This window comes from Lycorma delicatula, chromosome 1 (assembly GCF_047948215.1).
Source record: "Lycorma delicatula isolate Av1 chromosome 1, ASM4794821v1, whole genome shotgun sequence".
In the NCBI taxonomy this organism is placed as follows: Eukaryota; Metazoa; Arthropoda; class Insecta; order Hemiptera; family Fulgoridae; genus Lycorma; species Lycorma delicatula.
Window position 1 is genome coordinate 305,451,943 of NC_134455.1, and position 23,213 is coordinate 305,475,155.

Below are 23,213 nucleotides of genomic sequence, written 5' to 3' on the forward strand. Positions count from 1 at the left end.
GTAATAAAAAAGTTTTTTTTTTTTTTAATTCTTTTAAATGACAAATTTTTAAAGTTAATTTTAATTAAAGGTTAGTGTTTTGTTGGTAGTTGTTTTTAATTTTTCCCTCGATCAAAATTTGAGAGTTATAGAATTTAAAAATTATAAATTTTTACTTTTAGTTTACGTTATTTACAGCCGCTTTTAATAATTTTTTTATTAATTTAATTCTTGGAGATGCATTTCACATGGAGTTGACGTTTTGTTTATTTTAAAACAAGTTTTTACTCTTTTTATAGTAAGATAAATCATCCTTACACATAATGAATTTATGTGTGTTCTGAATGCATATAAATGTACTTTTATACTTATCTTAATTTTGTTATTTAAGTCATGCAACAAAAAATTCTGAGTGATATTAAAACGTGTATGATAGTTTATTTCAATCTCGGAACTGTTATTTAAGTAAATGTGTTAGATAAATGCAAGTTATAACAAATAAATGAATGTTTATGTATTACATTCATCAGTAAACATATTTTCTTGCATAAATTATGCAGTAAAGTTGTCATTTTCTTTTTCAGTTGCAGTAAAGTTAAGTAATAAGTAACATTTTGAATTAAATAAGTAACAATTTATTTTTTTAATATATTTTTTAAATGCAGCAGCATTACGATTGCAAATTAAATTAGTTAACACGATCAGGCGTAGCTAATAGTACATCGCATTAATAGGACACGATTCTAACCCGATTCATGTCAAGTTTCATACATTCTCATTCTTTATGTTTATTCTTTGTAAATTATGTTTATGAATAAACTTACTGAAAAATAAATTAGTTAATAAATAAGATAAACAGGTTGGTAAATATAAACCTAGTTTATTTTATAAAATACTATTTTTTCAAATCGATGAAGAAAATTTATGAAATAGTTACAATTTAAACGAAACATTTATATTTTTTGATAGATTATAGCTTTAGTAGCGATAAATAACGATTAAAAAATTAAGACATCGTATTAATAAATAAAATAGAACAAAAGATATGTTGTACTAACTGAAATCATATATTAAATTGCTGATTGAAACAAAAAGAATATATATAATATATATTTCTACAACGTCATAAATGTATATTTCTTACATGTATTTAGAGCAATTTTTTCGCTTCTAATTGAATTTGAATACTGAAATAATTTTAGTATGAAGGCTTACTGAAAGATATTTATAAAATTATTTAGTTTGATAACATATGATTAAAAATCGGAATTAGTAAAATTAAATTTATAAGACCTTCTAAAAAAAGTAAAACTAATCAATTTTGTAACTACGAAAAATTACGCAACTTAAAAAGTTTTAATATAAGTAAAAATAACGTTGTTGAATTAAGTGGCCAATTGATGGTATAAATTAAATTATTCGGAAATTTTTTCTTTAATCCCTTAACTCATAATTTAAAAGTCATCCGAAAATTAGACGTCTATATCTTAGTTATATGAAAGAATCTAATTTATTAGTCATCTGAATAAAATTTAAAGCCCTGTATAACTCTTCACACATTGTTAAAAATATTTTCCTAGGTAAAAATCTTAAATTCATTCCAGTATCTACTCAGTACTTTCTCAACTGTTATAATATAATGTAAAATAGGCTTAAATGGGTGGATTAAAATATTGGATAACCGGATTTATCTCTGCTAACTAATGTTTTGCGTTCCACGAGTCAAAAATTGTAAAAAAAAAATTGTATAGATAAAATCAAACTACGACGAAATTTTATAGGAATGGATATGATACTTTGCTGGTCATCTCTGAAACTGCTTATGGTATAGTCATGAAATTTGATGGTAACTTTCTTAAATATAACATTAATATATATATTTTTTTAAATAAAAATATTAACAGTTTTTTATAAACAACTGAACCGATTTTAACGAAACTAAATCGATAATATTGTTTGAACCCTGATTTATATTTTCACTAGTTTGTTTTTACCTCAAGTCTCTTAAAATATTATCAGAATATGCATGAATGTATGTGTCTATGTTTGTCGTTCGGGAATGTATCTCTTAGTCTATTTTTGTTTAATACCTTTGTAAAAGTCGAACGTAAAATCAAGAAATTTGAGATAGTCATACATTTGTAGGAGGCAATGATGTTAAACTTTTATAATATTTTGAGATTGGGTGTAGAAATTCCCCTTTGCATCATGGTGGTACTTAATACCGATGAGAAAGTTTTGCAACTACGTTGTCAGTTTTTTGTATGTTTTTACTGTCGCTGATAAACAATTTCACAAAAGTATGTTTTTTTTTTTTTTATTTTATATAAACTATTCCACTCATTACATTCCTATTATCATTACATTTTGAGGAAGAAAAAAGAAAAATTCCAATAAACCAAAAATCAATAAAATTGTATATTTTTGATCAGGACTCCAACTTTATACTCTTAAAATAAGTTATACAGATTTAAGGGAAGATTATTATAAAATTTATTTATAAAATAATTTTAATAATGAATAATTTAATTATTTATAATTAATTATTATTTAATTATATTAAATTATAATAATATTTATAATTATTTATTTTACTTATAAAATAAAAATAAACGTAGGAACTGTAGTCAGATCAACATATTTTCGGAAAACAATGACAATGGTTGAAATCCACTAAATAATATGATAACGATTAGGAACCTATCCCACCTCAAATAAATTTCCTTCCTTCTAGTTTCAAGGATACTTCTATATTGCTTTTTCTTGAAATACGTTTAATTCAGCCACTTAAGGTACGGTTAAAAGTATAAAAAACAAATAATTCAAAAATCAAGTTATTAAAAAAGATCGAATGAATAAATGAAATTACTTACAAAAATTTAAGTAAATTTCTGTTATAAATTAATTTTTATTCTTATATCTGCGATTATTAGAGTTCAAAAAATTTGAAGAAAAGTTAAGAATTAAAATATAAAGTAACTGATAAAAGTAAAATATTATTAATAGAAAATTCCAAGAGTAAACCAACAGCATAAAATAATTTGATAAAGTCTTCAAAAAATTTAATAAAAAAAAAAAAAAAATCTCTCAACGTTTTGAATTTGATATCAAATTCAAACAACCAAAAAGCTACTTGCTAATCTTTAAAAATTTGATTTTCGGCTTCTAAAATAAAAATATATTACAATCTTTTAAATAAACGAATGATTTTATCTTTAATGAATTTCCTACTGATGTAATCTATAAGAAGCTACGCAAGACAAAAGGAAGTTTCTCTGTTAAATTTAAAAGAATCATTAAGAATCGTTGTATCTGATAGTAAAAAATAATCGTCTTTTTTGGAAGACGATAAAATGTATCCTAATGAAAAATAATGAAATTAATATAGGAAAATGATAAACAGACTTCTTAATTAAAAAATGTATAATACTAATTATTGTATTTCAAAATAGTTATTTGTTTTTAAATAATAGAAAAATACACAATATTTTTGTGTATAATAATTAATAATTTTTACCGAATTCAAATGCAAATTTTCAAATAAAATAACAAAGTAAAATAATATTCTTCATAGAATATCTATAGAAGTAACATACACCGAAATAATAAATAAAATAGAACAAAAGATAAGTTATAATAGCTGAAAGCATATACTAAATTGCCGATTGTAAAAAAAAGAGTTTTACATATATTATTGTAGATGGTGAAAGGATTACAGAGAGTGACAGTAAGATACGAAAGAAGTGCGCGTATGAGTAAGGTACGGTTAATATTTTGAACAATGGAGGGATCGAACAAACGAACGGATCATAGACTATAGTATAGCGTCGTAGCCTCTGCACGATTTCTCCACGAAGCCGCTGAAAGTTGTCCCTGGCCGTCCGGATCCAGGGCACCTGACAGGACGCCGTTATACTCCCTCCACGTTTTTACTCCAGTTTGTTCTTCACACTATGATTTTAGCTTCTAAGAAACCGTTTAGCAGCTTGACGTTACATGAAACCTCCGATATCACTTGGAACGCTAAGCTTTCATTTTACAAAAGGTGCAAACGCTAAGTTATCACGTTACATTAAACGGAACATTACATTTAAACCGCTTTTATTTAATGCCGACTCAACTAAATTATCGCATTTCATGAAGATTCATTAAAATTTTTATCTTATAAAGTAAAATTAAGAATTTATCTACAAAATTCTTGGGATATGTTACATTTTTATTTCCTCTTACTGTTGTGAAATTACCTAATTATTAAACCGGAATAAAATTATTAAGTATTAAACGTTATTTTTATTTCGGTTTCTGTATGTAGCTGATAATTAATTATGTGTTTATTATTCTGAATAAGAAAGAACTGTGACTTTTAGCGTAGTTGTTTGTAAGTAAAAAGAACATCATTATTATTAATATTATTGTTATTTCAGTTTACCATTCCAAACTTGAAATTAAAATCTACATTAACTAAATACCTACATGAATATATACATATATATGCAAATACATATTCGAAGAAATATAACTAAAGATGTGTGTAGTCATAACCGGTTGGGCGAAAAAATGAACAAAAACCCAGTTGAACAAAAAAAAAAAAAATTATACTTATTTCATAAAATTCAGGAATTAGTGAAATTTAAAATTAGTTATATAAATAATTACCATAAAGATATTTAAGATAAAGGAAGAAGAGTAATAATATGCCTATATTACCATTTACTACTAAAAGTAATAATAATCAAAAAAGCCTTAAATTAATATATTTTTTCGCTATAATTAATAATTTCTTTCTTTTTTTTTAAATCTAGCACGACCCAACCAAGCCTTGTTAATATATTTACTTTATGGTTATCGTAATATATATTTTTTAGACAATCATCTCAAATTAGACTTAAGTGGAAAAGTTAAAGATAAAGTTCCTTTTTGTAGTACTCTTTACTGATCCGGATATACTGCTGCGTATCAGCATTTCTGCGTTGGCATTCAGACAACATTCAACATTCATTATTGTCATTCAGATAACACTGCATTTTAAATGTTGTAATTATAGTGTCATGATTATATTCAAGTTATCCACCACATGGACAAATTTCGTAACAAATATCATTACTCTAACGGTTAATACTTTTAATCCAGGTATCTGGTCTATATGTAAGTACAGTAATAATAAAAGCGAGAATAGCTGAAACAAATGAATTAAGTTAATCAGTCAAGTAAAAATATCTTCACTCCGTAGATGAGATAGTTGAATGAGCGAAACTAAATACTCTATTCTCCGGTTTGTGTAATTTTGACCAGTAAGTCCAAAAGAATTTTCCAATATTTCAGAAATTTTTCGCTGAAGTTTTTGCTATTAGGAAGAATGACGATTTTGTAATAATCTTTTATTAAAATTTTTCCCTTCAAAATGTTTGCTACTATATCTGAATGAGTCAACCTTTTGAAGAAGAAATGACGTATGAAGTTTTTGACACTAAGTAACTATTATTAACAGAGTGAACAGGTAGTCTCCACACCTGATTCGAGTCACTTTTGACGTCACCCTCATTTCCAACTGTCTCTCATGGTCTACACATAAAGATACTTATTCCTTTCCATTTTACGCTATATTAAAAACGAAATTTTCTATCTTAAATTTTCTTTTGCCGCTGTACATAATCATTCCTTTTTCATCACATAATTTATTACTTAATATTAGATTGATTTTCAATAGACTAATTACGACGGTCATCAAGAATTATGTCTGATTTTCAGAAAAATTCTAATTAATCTAATTTTAATCCAGTAAGAAATTTTTGATGAAGGATTTCCTTCAACAATTAACTACCATCAACAGTTTTGTGTAACTCTTTATTTTTATTTTAATAGATTTAATTTCATTATAAAGTTTAGTTTGATAAAAACAGTAAAAAAAATGAGCGATGTTAATGTTCACAAAACCAAGAATTATTATGGAAAACTCACAAAATAGAACATACTAGATAATTTTTACTGATTACCCGCAATTCACAAATACCCTACTTCTTTACGTTGAATGAGTTTGTTAGTAATCTATTATTCATTGTTATAACGTGAAAATTCATTTTAATTTTATCTTTTCATTTTCCTGTGAATTATATGTATTTTAAACTGAATTGAAAGTCTAACAAAAAAGTAATAAATATACATATTATAAATAAACCAATAGATTAAATGTTAAATAATCAAACAATTGAAAGGTAGAAGTCTATTTTTTTGTAAAATGTTTGGATGTGGACTGTTGATCTTGAAATTTGCGGTATAACTGGAAAATATGGGTAGGCTAGAACTGCTAAGAATGTAGCACATTTCTTCATAAAATTAGCGTATTTACAAAAACATATATAACATTGGAATAAAATTAACACTCTGAGTAAAAAAATATAAATTAAAGTCTGTTCAGTGTAATTACTCATCAGATTTTATTCAAGGGTAAAGAGTTTTTTCTATTAAAAAAAAAACTGAATAAATAGTTGATGGAGAAGAGAGTTTTGTATATATTTTATTCGTTCAGGGAGTAAGCATATTTCAGATTAGCTAATTATCCTTATTAAAGAATAGGATAGACAGTAAAACACGACAGTTGCTTGTGTTCAAGGAATGACTTCGTAAATTAATCCCATAATGTATTCGTCATAACGCAGTAAAACCGCGAACATTTGGTATAAATGATGACAGAAGCTGCTGCATTAAAAATACAACGTTTTATATCTAGACAATTCTGAAGTTGTAGTAAGTTAGTTAACTTGAACAACTAAAAGAATAAAAACAAATTGAATTCCGCCATGAAAGACAGACATCATAATATTCTTCGACTAAAGAATGTGGGTTGAAAGATATTACAAAACAACCAACCCGTAAAATTACTTTTTAACAACAATCCTCTTCTTGGATGAATTTCAAAATAATATTAATAATTACTTTAATAATGGAATACAAAATACGTGATATTAATCATATAAAAATTTAATAACATTTCATAGCATAATACATTTTCTCACGGTAACATAAATGTTTATAAAACTTATTTAAATTTATTTTTTTTAAGTTCAAAAACTATTCATAGAAATAATGCAGTATAAAAACAACCGAAATTTATATATATATATATATAACCAATAAGTAAAGTTAGGTTTAATTATTATTTTTACTACAGATAATTTTTATTCCTGTTATTTATCTCAAATAAATTAAAAAAAGAAAAACTTGAACCCTTTGAAATTGTATTTAATGAATTTTCTTATTACAAAAAATAAATTATTCCTTAAAAAAATAAATAAGTTTTTTCTAAATAAAAACTTATTCAGGAGAAAAACTTTCTGTACGGTAAGCGTTTTCTGTAAGGTAAAACTTTCTGTAAGTGTTATATTTTAATATATTTGTATCACTAATTTTGTTTACGATAGACAACTTTTAATAGTTTTGAATTTTTTCACTTCGTATGAGTTGACTGACTTTTTTCCGAAATGATGTCAGTTAAAAATTATGAATTTTAATAATTTCCTGGTAAACTTATCTTCAAAAATAAATTTTAGACAGTAACAAAGATTAAAAGTATATTTTTAATGTTTCTATAGAATCTAATAAAAAAGGAAATTTAATTTTTTTTCTGCTGTATGTACAGTACAAAATTAATCTTACTTATTTTTATAAATGTACATGTATTGTTAGTACATGTATTTCTTGTAATTGTTTTCTATTATAATCTTTTACACACCGTAGAAAAATGTATAATGTAAAAGTTACAATATTTTAAGTTGATTGATAAATATTGTATCATGTTGCCATGAACCAACTTTCTCACCATCGTCCCTGACCGGATAAGAAAAACTTCTGAAGAAGTAATGCAGAAGTAGAAGTAGGAAGAGTTTAATTTACTAATTAACTTTTATTCTCTTTGGTGTAAATGCTATATTTAAAAAAATAATTTGACTTGTAGTACCCGGGTACCTTTCCGGTGCTTTGCGTAGCCGGTAAAAAGGAGTGTTTTTATGCTAAAAAGATATGTATTAAAATCTTTTCATTGCTAAACTACTGATTGAATTGATTAGTAAAATCGCAATAAAAATGCCGTAAGCTGATCACCTCGTCATTACCTTTTCGTGCTTGTAATTCGCTATTTTCCAATAGAACCTGTTCACATCTAATCTACAGCTACAGTAAACTTTATTTTAACCTTTATGCTAAGTGCGCATATCGATAAGTATACGTTACATTATTAAAAAATCGATAACTAAACTACCGTGGGCTTCCAAAAACAGTTGATTGAGTTCAACGCGAATTTATATTAAGTGCAGTTTGTTCACAGTTTATTATCGAGAGGCGTCGCTAGCGCCCCCTCTGAAAGTATGACAACTTAACAGAGAGGCGGTGACGCCACCTCTATAATCTTTAAAATAGGGGGTTCCGACACCTTCCGTAACTTCAAATCATTTTACTAAATAAATAAGCATGATGTGTTTATGAATGATTGTGTTTAAGAATCCTGAATAAAAATGAATTCGTATGCGCAAAACATTTCTTCGATTAGCATTCTTGTTTTTTATTAGAGCACATCAAAGTCCCACAGTAATCATTCCAGAAATATTCAGATTTTCGAAATTCTGATCGTATTTAGCTGATCCTGATCGGTCAAGAACGACTTAACCAATTTTCATCAAATTTTAACATGTATGTCTGAATTTAAATCTCATATGTTTTCGATTAAAAATAAACCAAGCAACGATTTGGGTGACTTTGTCGATTCCATTTTTTCTATAAGGACATATTTTAATACGAGACATATGGTTTTTAATGTACAACGATTCTGCAGAATGAATTCAGCAATATACGAAACTCTACTAAGAATACAATTTAAAAATAAGTTGTGATACATTTTGTTCATCACATCTCTTTCATTGAGGTCTAGTATATAAATGGTTTGCAAAGCATATTAGATCAACACAAATATGTTTAGGCATAGAGTTGCATGTATAAAAAATGTTTTATATTGAAATATAAAGGAAACTTCATGTAGTAGGAAAATGATGGAATGAAAGGTTAAATTTAACAAAATGTGTTTTGATTTCATTTTTTGCATAGATTTGAAGATGTATGTGGAGTTAACAAAAATTATCTTATATTGAAATAAAAATTAAACTATGTAGAAGGAAAATCGTGAAATGAAACTTTAAGCTTGACAGAATGTGGTTTGATTTCATTTTTTGCATAGAGTCAACAACCGTAGATTATTTTTACAACCGTTATTTTGTTTTGTTTGAAAATGTTTCAAGTCATTCTAATCTAGCATTTTACAAAATATGAGATAATAAAACAGGTAAAATTTTTTTTTAATATTAACATATATTTTCTGTTTATAATAAAATTAAATTATCATAACCGTAATTCAATGAAATAAATAAAAAATATGTTTTATTATATAAAATAAATACCATTAAAATGATTTATTCAAATATTTATGTTTAAAATTTTATTTTAGTAAATTAATGATTTTGTGCTACTATCTATTGGTAAACACTTAAAACATTTATAAAAAGGAGCGACAACCTTCAAAATTGCAGTATCATAATAAACTACGCTTCTACCTTGCGCCGCTCAATTTATTCAACCTTAAATAATTGAGCGTAGCTGAAGAACGACTCAATCAATGTTCATAAAATTTTCACATGCACAGCTTCAAATTCATTAATACAGCATATCAAAATTTGAAGGAAATTGATTTAGTAGTTTTGTAAAATGTCAAGGTACAAAATTTTATACGTAGGCCTACATCTATGTATAAGGAAAGCTAATTTAAGTGAATTTTATTTTCGTATTCCTCATCAAAATGTAAAGAAAATTCAGTTTTACCCCATTCTCCCTCACACCGAACTAATACCGTACTTTTCTTCTACAATTCGATAAAAATGATATAAAATTTAGAAATTTTCTAGGCAAATTAATTACAAACAAAAAGTAAAGTAAATAACAGAAAAATTTAAAAAATCCAAATTCAAGTATTTATACAGTTTTTTCTTTTACAATTGTCTAGACGCAATTATCTCAGTTAACAAGTTAAAAATAAAATCTTATTCATAACGATTCTTTTAATGAATCGTACATTATATGGTTTTATTATAATGTTAGTAAATTCAAACATTCTATAATTATCTTCTTATTTGATCATACCGCAGAACAACAAAAAGTTATTACTTCATGAAATGATACAATCCCATCTTCAAGATACTATAAAAAAAAATTGTTTTCAAAGGTTCTTTTGTAGTAATAGTTGTATTCTGCAATTTAGGATAATCAGGCTGTAATTGCCTTTTGATGTTTCTCTTCATCTCTGAGAAAAAAATTGTTCACGTAACAGCTGTTTCCTTCTGATAATGAACCACCTCCATTTGATTCTTTGTTAGAACTGATTCTTTACAATAAATTTTACTGTAATTTTTGTATTAACGAACGTTTATTAGATTATTTATTTATTAACAATTAGCAATATTTATTATTTTTATTAAAAAATTTTGTTAATGCTACGTTATCACCAGAATTTTTTTCTGTTATAATGTAAGGTTTATAAACATTTTAATATTCTAAATAACATTCTATGATACACCTAATTAAAGAAAAAAATATTGTAAAAAAAAGAATGAAAAACCACATGTCAGTACAAATTGCTAACAAAATTAAATATTGTAATTCCATCTGTAATTGCCTTCATTTTCTAAATAAGAATCAAAGAAAATAATTAACAATTATCATAAAAGAGTACAATTATGTTTTGTTTAGAAAGATTAAGAACGATAATTAAAATCATGACTAAACTCATTTCTCCAACCAACCAATTTTAAGAAAATTGACGTGTCAATTTGTCAGTTTTCATAAATTTGTACTACTTACACGTTTAATACTATTATTATTTATACATTTTTTTCTATTGGGAGGCATTTAGTCGTTTGATTTGCTTGATTTTATTTTCAGTTGTTTTCTGTCTCATTATAAGCTTTAATATAATTACTGCATGCTGTATTGTAATTTTTTACAATTTTCCGCAATAAAAAGATCCCTTTCAAAGCTGCCAATATTATGCAAAACACTGAAACCATAAACAAAATTTGTTGTTACACAATTTTTCGCGGTAGCGAAATTAAAAATAAATAGTTTTCATACTGGAACTATTTTTTTATATACTAGCTTTCCTCCTTTACGGCTTCACCCGCAGTTTTTTTTTAATAGCAAGCTTTTTTATTTATAAAGATTATTTAAACATGAATATTGTTTTTAGGTTTTATTAAATTCTGATAAAATGGTAAATAAATTTTTTTATTAAAACTGTACGATAAACAAAGAATTGTTGCCTATCGCTTGGGGGAACGCTATTTAACCAGTATCCCTGTCGCCTCTTTGTCCGCGTTACATGATTACTTGCGTTACCCGTTGCAGTCAGGGATTACTTAGCCTGTCATAGATCGCTTCACTTCCCTTCTCGTCTAGCCAGATGGATCTGCCCGTTGGATCCCGCTGTGTTCATTAAACTCATATTTGTGACAATAATAATGATAAATAGAAATTAAGGCTATTTAATTTATAAAATATATCAGTGTGTTGTAATTTCTTCGAAGCAACAGTTTTGCCTGCAGAGGACTCAAAAGTTTGAGTGATCTAAGAATGTGGTTTTAAAAAGTTGGGCTCCATTTTAAAAACAAAAATAAATTAAAAAATAAAATAGAATTTTAAAATTCTTATTTTTACAGTAAAAAAGTATTTTGTGCGGTTCTTAGCGTTACCCGACAAAAACCACTAGGAGGTGACTACCTCGTTTCTCATTTTTAAAAATCTTTTATATTACTTTTATTTTATATTTTTTAGTCAAGTAACCGGAGGCAGATGCAGCCAGTCGTATCGCACGTACAATAACAGTGACTGTGTTGGTTGAATCGCCGCGCCATGCATTGTTGCACTTCTTAAAAAATCAAAATTCAAAAAACCGGGAAATGGTTTCTAGATATTTATCTGAAGAGTATTTGCAAGTCCCAAACTAGTTGATTATCTCGTTTAGTATAGTCGGAAATTGGGGGAAATTTGCAATAATTATTCAAATTCATGTACCTTTGTTTATCCCATTCTTGTACTTTTCTTTACCCCTTTCAAGGTCGAATTTCAAAAAGTCTACATATTGGTTTTTACATATTTATATGAAGGTTAGATACACTTCATTGTGATTACACAAACTCAAGTTGATATCTTCATTTGTTATCGAGAAATTAGAAAAACTTTATTGAATTTCATTGTTGCTCAATTTTACCCCTTTAAACTAGGGATTTAAAAAAAATTCCTCTTATTGCCCACTTACACCGTAAGAACATATATACAAATTTTTATCAATTTATTGTCAATAGATTTTGTTGGGCGTTGATGAATCAGTCAGTTAGAAAGTCTAAATATATATATATATATATGTGTGTGTGTGTGTGTGTGAGCGCACGCGCGCGTGTGTGCCTTAATTGCTTGTTAGAAATTCGTAAGATGTTAAGGATATATATAAATACGGATTTATGTAGAGATATACATATATGTATGTTTATATGACCAAATTAATGGTTGTTTGATATTTGTACCAAATGTAAATTTTGTTTATAACTGAGGTATGTATAATAAGGATTTTATTTAAGCAAAAAACGGTGTGATTTGATAAAATATTCTATCTAAAATTTGAATTAAACTAATAATATTATATTTCTATTAATAATAAAAATAATTAATCTTTTATAACGTTAAAAATTATGTATACAATAACATTAATAACAACAATCAACTGTATTTGGACATTTAGTCAGTAATTGTTAAAATTAAATAAATAAACAAATATTACTGAAATAATTTTATTTGTTAATTATTTCTTAGTGCGAGAGTTTATTTTTTTTTTAATAATGAAAATAGATCATGTTTTTGTAAAAAAAAAATATATTTTTTTTTAAACTGTATTTCTAATATAGTAAATTAATAAGTATTAAAGTGAAAAACATGTATCTGTATAAAAAAGCATGAGTTTTGCACTTCTATTTTTCAAAATTTTATAAAAAATAGTTTATCGAAATCATTTATAATCAATAAAGTATATAGTTTTTTTTTTAATTGGGGAGATAAACTAAATTAAATTTTGGTCTTCACTTAATTCTATTTTGATATCCACATCACATTGTTAATTTTCTTTTATATGTAACGACCGTTTTGTCAACCCAAGATAAATGTTTTTTTTAAAATGTTTGGTTAAACACATTAACATTCAGATTAAAAATATTACATTAGGGACTAATTGCTGTAGAATTCACCTTATTACTCAGCTGGTTATCAACTGGTCATGGGTTAGATTTCAGGCTGACTTTTGGAATATTTTTACCTTTATTTCATCAAGCTGATATTCCTTCTTAAAATATAAGTAAAAATCAAGGTTTATTTAATAAGATATATATATATATATATATATATATATATATATATATATATATATATATTCGAATCTTATTTAACGGTTTCTTAATATTTTATCTTAATTTCTCTTTTAATTATTTATCATATTGATCAAATATTCCATTTAACTGTAAATTATACAGGCCGCATCATAAATCGATGACATCAGAAAATCATAACAAACGTAATAGTGATATAATATAGATAAATATGGCCCACCATTGTAGTTCAAAATTAATAAATTAAAATAGATACTTGCTTATAAAAAAATCCTTTTACGTTGAAGGATGTCATTTTATTTTAAATTTAAAAAACAATAAACGTATTATTCGTTTTACTTGATTTGAAAAGTGAATAGATTTTTTAAGAAAATTTTGATTAATTACATTATATTTCAAAAATTTTACTATTTTGTTAGCAATAAAATACATTGGAAATCTTTATTTATCTTTTTAAATAAAAAAAAATCAATTCAGTTCATTGTTTCATCATTGAATAATCCGGTTTATTTTTTATTTTTTAATTCTTATACATTAAAAAAACAATAATAAAAAAATTGGGTTACTTTTATAGGTTATATTAATCTCATTTAGACTAAATGAGGATTTAAGTATTTGTTTTGTAGCTTATTGAACTTCATCACTTATACAAACAAGCGCATGCGCGTACACACACAAAATAAATAGATAAATTCCAGACAACATTTTTGTACAAAATCATATAAATAAAAGGCTTACTCAATAATTCTTTAAATATTAAAACGTCTGCAACAACAATTAAGAATAGTGGGGAGCTATTGAAAGACACGACGTAGAACAACAAGCTGGACACCTGGATACAATGAAATAAACTGAAATAGCCTTAAGGAAACTAAGTAACAAGATAAGGTCCACTACATAGGACACTTTATAGTGCACCTATAAAGACTAGTACAGCTATAGGCTAGTACAAAAGTGTTTGCCGCTTGCCGCTGTTGAACTGTCCTTGCCATTTTGTTGTACGTGTATAGGCTAGAGGTACGTGTCATTTCGCAACCTATCAGCCGCAAGCGGATTGTAATTTCTTCCAACATTAATAAACGAATCATTCCCCGACTTATAAAACTAGCTTGTACAAAAATCATAACGTAGAAATTACTCTATTTTGTAATACAATATTATGGAGGTTTAAAAGTAGTATAATGGTATTATTATTGTTATTGTTTCATGAGAAAATATATAGTTTATTTGTAGATGTCACTTATATTAAATATATCAGATACCGCATTGTTATTAAAGCTTGCATGGATACCATTAAAACAATGCGACTTCTATGATAATTAAGCAATATGAAATTTTGCTTGGAGTGTTTTATATGAAAACGTTCGTACATATGGGATTTGTATATGGGCTCAATGTGATGTGAATAATAATATTAATCGTTAAAAAATCAAATACGATATAAAAAGTTATTTTGAATATAATATAATTTTTAATATATTTAAAAAGCTGAGTACGTAAAAAAAATAAATAAATAGTATAATTGCTAATAAATTTACATATTTATTAAAAAAAAAATAGCAAAATGATTGTTGCCACGAATATAAGTAAAGCTTTATAATAAATAATTGCATTGTAATGTTGCCTAGGAGTTTCAAGCTTAATAACTCCCTTCATAATGGCAGTAAATGTTGAAGACAGTTTTATTTTAATTTACATTGATTTTATTTTTAATACATGCTATTTCGTTTCATATCTAGTGCTACGGAACTGTGCTGAAGAACATTTCGGAAGCGCCAAGGTTTAAGAAGAACAAGCAGATCAACGATTACCTAGGGATGCATATATTCATGAAGAAATTCACCGACTAAGTTTAAAGTATGTACTAAGCTTAACGCGCATGAAAAAAATTTGGCTGTTCACCTTTTGGATAATAGTGAAAATGTGAGATGGCTGAAGAGGCTGCATGTATTGGATCTAGAGGCTGTTGTGCGTTGGTATCATCTTTTTGCTACTGAACTTTTGCTGGTAATATTTATGAGTTATTTTAATTTAGTAATATGAATTCTTTCATTTTGTTACTTGTGAATTACAACTGTTTAAGTTTCGTAGTTTTGACTTTTTCTTATATGTGGCCAAGAAAAGAAAAAGAAAATATAAAACAAAATTACGTTTTCGTAGTTTTGTTTTATATTTTCTTTTTTTCTCGTGTATGACTTGTGACATTTTTTTATACTCAACTGCTTGTTCTGTTTTGTTAATTTAATTTTATTGTTCTCAATATCTATGTTAACATTTAAATTTTTGTTTTGTTATTAAAAATTAATTTTCGAATTGTTTGTACTTTGTTACGCTTATTTATTTTTTTCATTTGCTATATATTTTAATGTACTGTACTTTGATTAAACCTTTATATTGTCTTGGGAGGTATCACTGGATACCTCCCTTTCACGTCATTATTACTCTGTACAATTTACTTACAGTTTCATCGTTCAGGAAACCGATTGTAAAAAAGTAATACAGAAAAAACACTAAAATAAAATTAATGAAAGGATTCCATTCTTTCATTTCTTTTAATTTTACTCAGAGTTATGCACATGAATACGAAAAATAGTTCTACAAATAAGTTCGATCAATACCGGATAACTAGTCTTTTACCACTCTTCCCGCAAATTTTGTCATTTACAGGCGAATAGTTTTTCTGTTACTGGCTGTCTTCTAAGTAAAAGCTACGTCATTCTGAAGTAATATTTTTAAAATTAATTAAAAAACTAGTAACCTTATTTTTATTAAGTTTGATATGAATATGTATTTAACAAACAAGTAATATTTTCATATATCATAGCAGTTAATTTCATGTTTTAATAACTTGTAAGTAAATAGCAAACTTATACAACATATAACGTATATATATATATATATATATATATATATATATATAAAATGTACTCCATAGTATAAAAGACCAAACGAATTACATACTAAAATTTCTTACAATTCACACATAACTTAAATTTGTATTTCTTATGTTAAAAATAAAAATACTATGCAAGTAAGAAAGGAATAAAGCAATCGTCTAACAGTATTTAAGTATTAAGTTTATTAATTGCTTTCTTTTGTGTAAGTTTTATGTTAGAATAGATATAGATTTTTAAAAAAATTAATTTTTTATAAAAGATCACAGTAACATAAAAATCAAACTTATATTGACTTAGTCGTTGTACAAAAAATTATAAATCCATTAAATAAAAAGGAAAAACACAATAATTTAGGTTTTTCGTAGTTTTTTCCAAATTTCGTAGTAGTTTTTTAACTAACTAAATATAAAGATGCAACTGCAAGCAACATAACTTTCATTGAAAAAAAAAATTCAGCTTTTTTTTTACACGTACCTGTAGATAAAATCTATTTATATAATTACATTTTTTTGTTAAATTAAAATATTTGTTCATTTAGTTTTTAAAAGTTTTTAGTTTGCGTAAATATTATAAATTAAATTTTCAGTATACGTTTGCGGTTTTATCTCTAGTAATAAGATTTTATATTTAATAATTAAAACATTTTATTCGAAAATGATATTTACAGAAAACATATTCAAACTTAAAACCTAATCATTGTGTCTATAGTAAAATACTTTTCAAACTTTTCCTTTTATTATTTCGTACCTTGTAGATGCTAAAAATCTTAAAAAGAGATTTAGTGTAATTAATTATAAAACGTGAACAGACGTAATGAAGAATTGAGTTAATTATTTAACTTTAATTTACTGTATTTCTAACAAATATTATTACATTTTATACAATCTGATACGCTTTATAATATGATTTTACACACAAAAAGAGGAAAATACGTAAATAAAACTAATTATCCCAGCCAGGAAATATTATCATAAATAATACTTTTATAATTATTATGTTCAGGAAAGAACTTTAGGATTAAATAAAAATATAAAAACACAAAATTACAAACTTTAAAAAATATTATATAGCATATCTTTTTTTTAAATTTTGAAATAATTTTGGAATTAAAACGCTGTTAAATAACTAATTTCTCTGAATTCTGTGAATTATTAGAAAATGAAAAACTTCAATGCAGTAAATAGGTTTTAATCTATATATTTATTGAACCTATTTTTAAATTACGTACTACTATTTATAACAAGCTGCATCACATTTAAAAATAGATTACATTAAAAAAAAGGACTTGAACGAATTGAAACCGTGATAGTACATTTAAAAAATGAATACAAGAAATTTGATCGGATTCAAACGATAAAAACGACTTTCTTATGGAAAGAGAAGGATGAAAGAAGCAAGCTGTAAAAAGAGAAGAAAAGAAATTAATTGAGAAAGAGGAGAATAGAGGCCGTGCTTTGCTATTACAAGAAAGATAATTTTCTTGGCTGGCATTCCAATCATTTTTAAGACAGGGCTGGAATTACAAGATGTGCATCGTACGCTACGGTCACGTGTTGTATTATAAGAATTGAGTATAAATAACACACTTTGGATAGCTTATTTCTAAGCTCAGATAAAGATTGTGTTTTAATTACAATTTTCACATTAACAAATAAATTAGTTATTTATAAATAATTACAAATAGAGATATTGTAATATTTATCAAATATGATACCTTAGTGAAGGAAAGGTATATGTTAGGAAAGGCATATGTTACAAATTCTCATTAACATGCTCATCCAAGGAGATCTAATGTTTATAAATTTTGAACAATATTTAACCTTAATATTAATTCTGATTTACAAAATAACTTCATAATTTTTGTTTGTAATTTATTATACCTTTACAATTATTTAATAAATATAATTAAACTCATTAGATTTCAAGAATTATTTTTAATTAACGAAAAGAATTGATTTAAACTTTAATTTTTAGATTTCATTCAATGTACATTTTTTCTTAATGGTAAAAATAAAATAAAAACGTAATAATCGCAAAGCTTTTTGGCCACTGATAATATAAAAAAAAAATAGCTAAAATTTTACCTGTAGAAAAATTGAACATCGGATAAAAGTAAGAGAGAATATTGCCATGCATTATTATAAAAATATATTCAATTATTGGACGTAAAAACCAAGCAAATTCATGAATAATGTTTAAGACATAGGAAATACGTTTCCCAATTTTGTTGGCGATCCGACTGGAAAAACTTTGGTATATTATTTTGTTGCAGATATTTTGACTTGGTTTATTTACTTTTTGATACTACAATTAAGCTTGGAAATTTAAAAGCAGGTAAAAATATAAGTTGTATTCCTGTATCTAATTTTCAAAGACTCATTTTCATAAATAATAGTATCAAAACATGCATTAAGCATATTGAATAAATGATACTAAGTATTCAAGATAAGGTATTGTACAAGCAGAAAGTAGTTTCACATGCAAGCGAACAAGCCCGTACGCACAGATAAACACATCATTTCTTAAAACTAATAAATAAGAAAAAGTTGTTTTACCTATGATCTCTTAAGTGATCCTGCCGGCGGAAGGCCTTCCCGCAAATGTCACAGGAATACGGTCTCTCATCCGTATGCGTACGTTCGTGAATGAGAAGGTTGTACGACTTGGTAAATTGCCGATTACAGAACTTGCAAATGAACTGTTTCTTCGGCCGCGAAGCTCTACCAGGAGCTCTAAGTAATCTTCTGTCCAAATGCGAATGAGGCCCAGCTGTAGGTGGGAAAACAGGCGGGGCGGATCCAGGAAATGGAAATCCAGGAGGTGATGTTCCTGGAGGAAATAATCCTGGCGGACCGTATGGAGCGGGAGGAGGACCTGGAGGTAATAGCATCGCAGCTGCGGCGTGAGCTGCCGCCACACAGGCCGCCTCCTCGCGAAGTGCTAATTCTTTGCGCTTGTCGGCCATCATCGCCATCAGATCGTCTCCCGGTTGATAAAGATGCATAGCTCTACTCGGAACAACCGGTACAAAAGCAGAAGACGTTGATTCACGGTGCAGGATATGATAAGCAGCCGCAGAAAGAGCCCGGGGACGGGTCTCTTCCCTCGGGGTACCGGCACCGGCCGCACCACTGCTCGGCATCACTGCAACTGTAACAGAAAAAAGGAAATTAATCGATTAACTTCCATATTACTAAAAAGATTATTATTTACGAAAATATATATGTCATAATTTAACCTAAACGAAAAACCGGTGAGAAACTGGTTGTACGTTTTACTATCAAATAACGTCAAAGAGAATCAAATGTAAAGATATATTGTGAAACATTCGGCACAGATAGCAGAGTATGTACTATTTTTATGGCTGAAAGTAATAACCACAGTTCGAATTTAATATTTTTTCATCTATCATGTTCATGTCATTAAGCTAAATGAAGATATCGTACATTATAATTTCTTATGATTTCAATCTATAAACAAAAATAAACAAAATTACCGTAACTTCATAATACTATATCAGAATAGAGATTACCCAGTATGAATAAAATAACAAAGTACAACAAACTTAAAAGTCGATTCATCATTGGAGAATCGGAATTATTAATTTTAAATCGGATTATAAATATGTATGTCGGGCAAAAAATCTGAATGAAAAAAATAAAAATAGATGACTAAAAATTGAAATTAACGCAAAAATTGAACAAAATGTAGTTAAAGGGGAAATTACACTTAAGTATCTTCAAAAATTGAATGGTGAAAACTACCACAACACTTTTTAAGTTAATTATTGTTATAAACATATTACTGATATATATATATAATTCATGATTCCTGATATATAAGTCGATCCGGTTTAGTAAACTAGGGTTTTAAGAGAATTTCAAAGTTTAAAGCGAGTTCCTTCTTTAATTTATTTGAGTTTCAATTATTGAAACGATTGACTGATAAATACACTTAAAGATGTTTGCTGTTGTTAGTATATCTAGTTAGTATATAGTAAGTATATTTAGTTCAATCCACGACATGCACATAAATATTTCTAAGAGTTCTGCAAATTCTCATTCTTGGTGTATGTGTAAATAGAGTGATAGTGAAATTACAAAATGTAAATTTAATAATTTAAGTTTAATAAAATTTTATTCATTTAATATAGTTCTTTGATTTATTATTTTGGTTCAGTATTTTAAATAACTATAGTAGAAAAAATTTTGAATCACTATTTTACATTTAAGTTAATTGGAGATTTTCATAAAGTACAAATTACAGTGAAGCTGACTTAAATAAAGTGTGACTAAATTATCTTAGTCAGTTCTTGCAAACATTACTTCGTTAATGGGAGTATGTTATCCTTACTTACTTCCTAAATAGAGCTTAGTTACGCATTACTTACATGAACACTCACACTAAAATTACCCAAAATATATTTTACTAAACTTATTTTATTGTCAAGAAAAAAACGATTGACCTAAACTAACGAAGAAAATATTGTAGAAATACAATATAGGCTAAACAGAAAAAAAAGAGACGACTACAGCAGTTGAACGTCGGTGCTACACTAGTGCTTCATGTGGTGCGAGAGGGTACTAATGACACACAATACCCACTTAACCATTAGTTAATTTGGAACATTTGTTTGAGTGGGGGTGGATTTTGTAAAAGACTTTTTTTTGGTAATATTATTATTTTTTAACAATTGTGCATAAGAAAAATAAGACGTTAATTAGGCAAAATTTCGAGAAATTAAGGGTGACTTTACTCTATAGCCTCACCCCCTTTGCCTTTTTAGTTGAAAATTTAATGACATCTATGCCTCATATATAGAAGTAATCAGACCAAGTTTGGTGAAAATCGGTCCAGTAGTTCTGGAGATATATAAGGTGATTTAGGGTGCGACACCTAACACCAAACACATACTTACATACGAACATCCGAAAAATTTTCAACCGGTTTTTTGGGTTCATAAGCTATCAAAACGTAAAGTTCCGGTAAAAACCGCATATACTGAAATTGGACCGATTATCATACTTTTCTTTCAATTCCTATAGCTCTGCTATAGTGCTAGGCGGGAAAGTAAAGTAAAAAAGACAAGTCCCCTGGAAATTTAATCTGCAGTTCAACGTGCCACGCATGATTTTAAATAATCATTCACCCACCCGTTTATTAGAGAAAAGGGATCCCCTAGGAACACTTAAACTGGGCCATATTATACTAAAGCAAAATTGCTGAACAGGAATGTAAAATTTTATTAATATTCAGTGACTCATTTTTGTAAGTCTAGAGCCACGAAAAATAACCTTTACATCATTATGAAACAAAAAAATAACAATTATACTTCATTGATGTTATGTAACTTAAATACAGAGTGATCATTTAAACACGCGATACACGTAAAAGCAGTCAAAAGTTTTAAAACTAGAAACTTTCCTTATTATCGTAAATAAATAATACAGGCAAATCTAAGATACTCTATTCAATTTACTCGTAGATTAACAGCTAGATTATTTTTACAATTTACAACGTGTTTTTTTACAACTTAACTAACTTTAGTATTTTAACTAACTTTAAAAAAGGAAGACAACACAATTCGACTTGTGTTTTATTTTTTTATTTATATTCTAAACTAAATGAACTGTTTACAGTCATCACTTTATAAATTTTTTAGAGAAACTTCTTCAGATGTTTCTGTAGTAAGTAATCTTTCAGATAACAAAAATATTATTTTGAACGAAAAATTATATTCATACGTCATAAACTGTTTTGAGGATTTTTAACAATCACAGCGTTAGATTTTTATAGAGTAATAACGTGGTGTTAGTAGTCATTCAGGTATTCTAAACTACGTTCGCGCAAAAATCCATGAAATTACATTTAAAAGTTAAAGTAAAATGTATAACATAGATACTCCCGCATTCTAAACTCACGTTCGTGATAATGCTGTTATCTCATTTCTCACCATTTTTTTTTTTTATTTTTCAATATTGTTTTTTTCATACGGACAGTGATTTTTGTTATTACTATTATACATAGGATAAATAAAATAACGAATATACAGATTGATTAAAAAAGGACTTCACAAATTTGTAAGCATATAAAAATTTATTGAAATAACTTACATTTCGGTTAATGTCTCATTATATAGAAAAAAAATATCAAGCTTGTCAACATTCACTTTGACTCGATACGGCTTCGATTTGTAATGCGACATACATCTCATCTGAAGTCGATTTCATTTCAGACTGTAGCCAGCAAGATGGGTTTAACCTCTGCAGTTGCGACGTTAATTCGAATTCTTAGCTCAACAAGATCAGCAGGTAAAGGTGAAGTACCTTTGAAGTTCGATCGGGTTTATGCACCCATAAACCCGATCGAACTTAAAAAAATCCCGGAATTCTAGTCAGTAGTGAGATGGTGCCCGGTCTTTCTGATAGTAATGGCGTCCATCCTGCTCATCATTGTCTAACTGAGGAATTAGAAAATTTTGAATCATGTCCAGATAAACTATAACACTTACGGTTGCCTCTTGGAAGAAGAACGAGCCCTAGTCTTTGTTTGCTTAAGTCGCAAAAAAACATTGATCTTAGGGTTATCACGAATGAGCTGCAAAGTTTCATTAGGGTTTCGCTACCCCATATTTGGCAGTTATGGGTGTTCACCTTGCCACTGATGTAAAACGCTGACTCATCACTAAAAATGTATCGTAGTGTGCAATTCTATCCATCATTTCCAAACAAAACTGCAGCTGAGCAACGTTATTGTCAGATTTAAGGTGTTAAACTGTTAGTCAGTTTGTATACTTACTGCGATTGTTTACGCGCCCAACACGTTTACGCGTTTTTGGAATACCAGTCTCATGTGACGCACGTCAAGTTGA

General features: G+C 27.2%; 1 protein-coding gene across 1 annotated transcript in view; it reads right to left on the minus strand.

Annotated features, from left to right (window-relative positions):
* Positions 1-23,213, minus strand: part of LOC142333460 (uncharacterized) — a 126,864-nt gene that overhangs the window by 78,761 nt on the left and 24,890 nt on the right. Inside the window, exon 2 of the mRNA XM_075380632.1 lies at positions 18,898-19,492. Within this exon, the coding sequence (XP_075236747.1) occupies positions 18,898-19,484 (587 nt within the window). The 5' untranslated portion in view covers positions 19,485-19,492. The remainder of the gene's footprint in view (positions 1-18,897; positions 19,493-23,213) is intronic.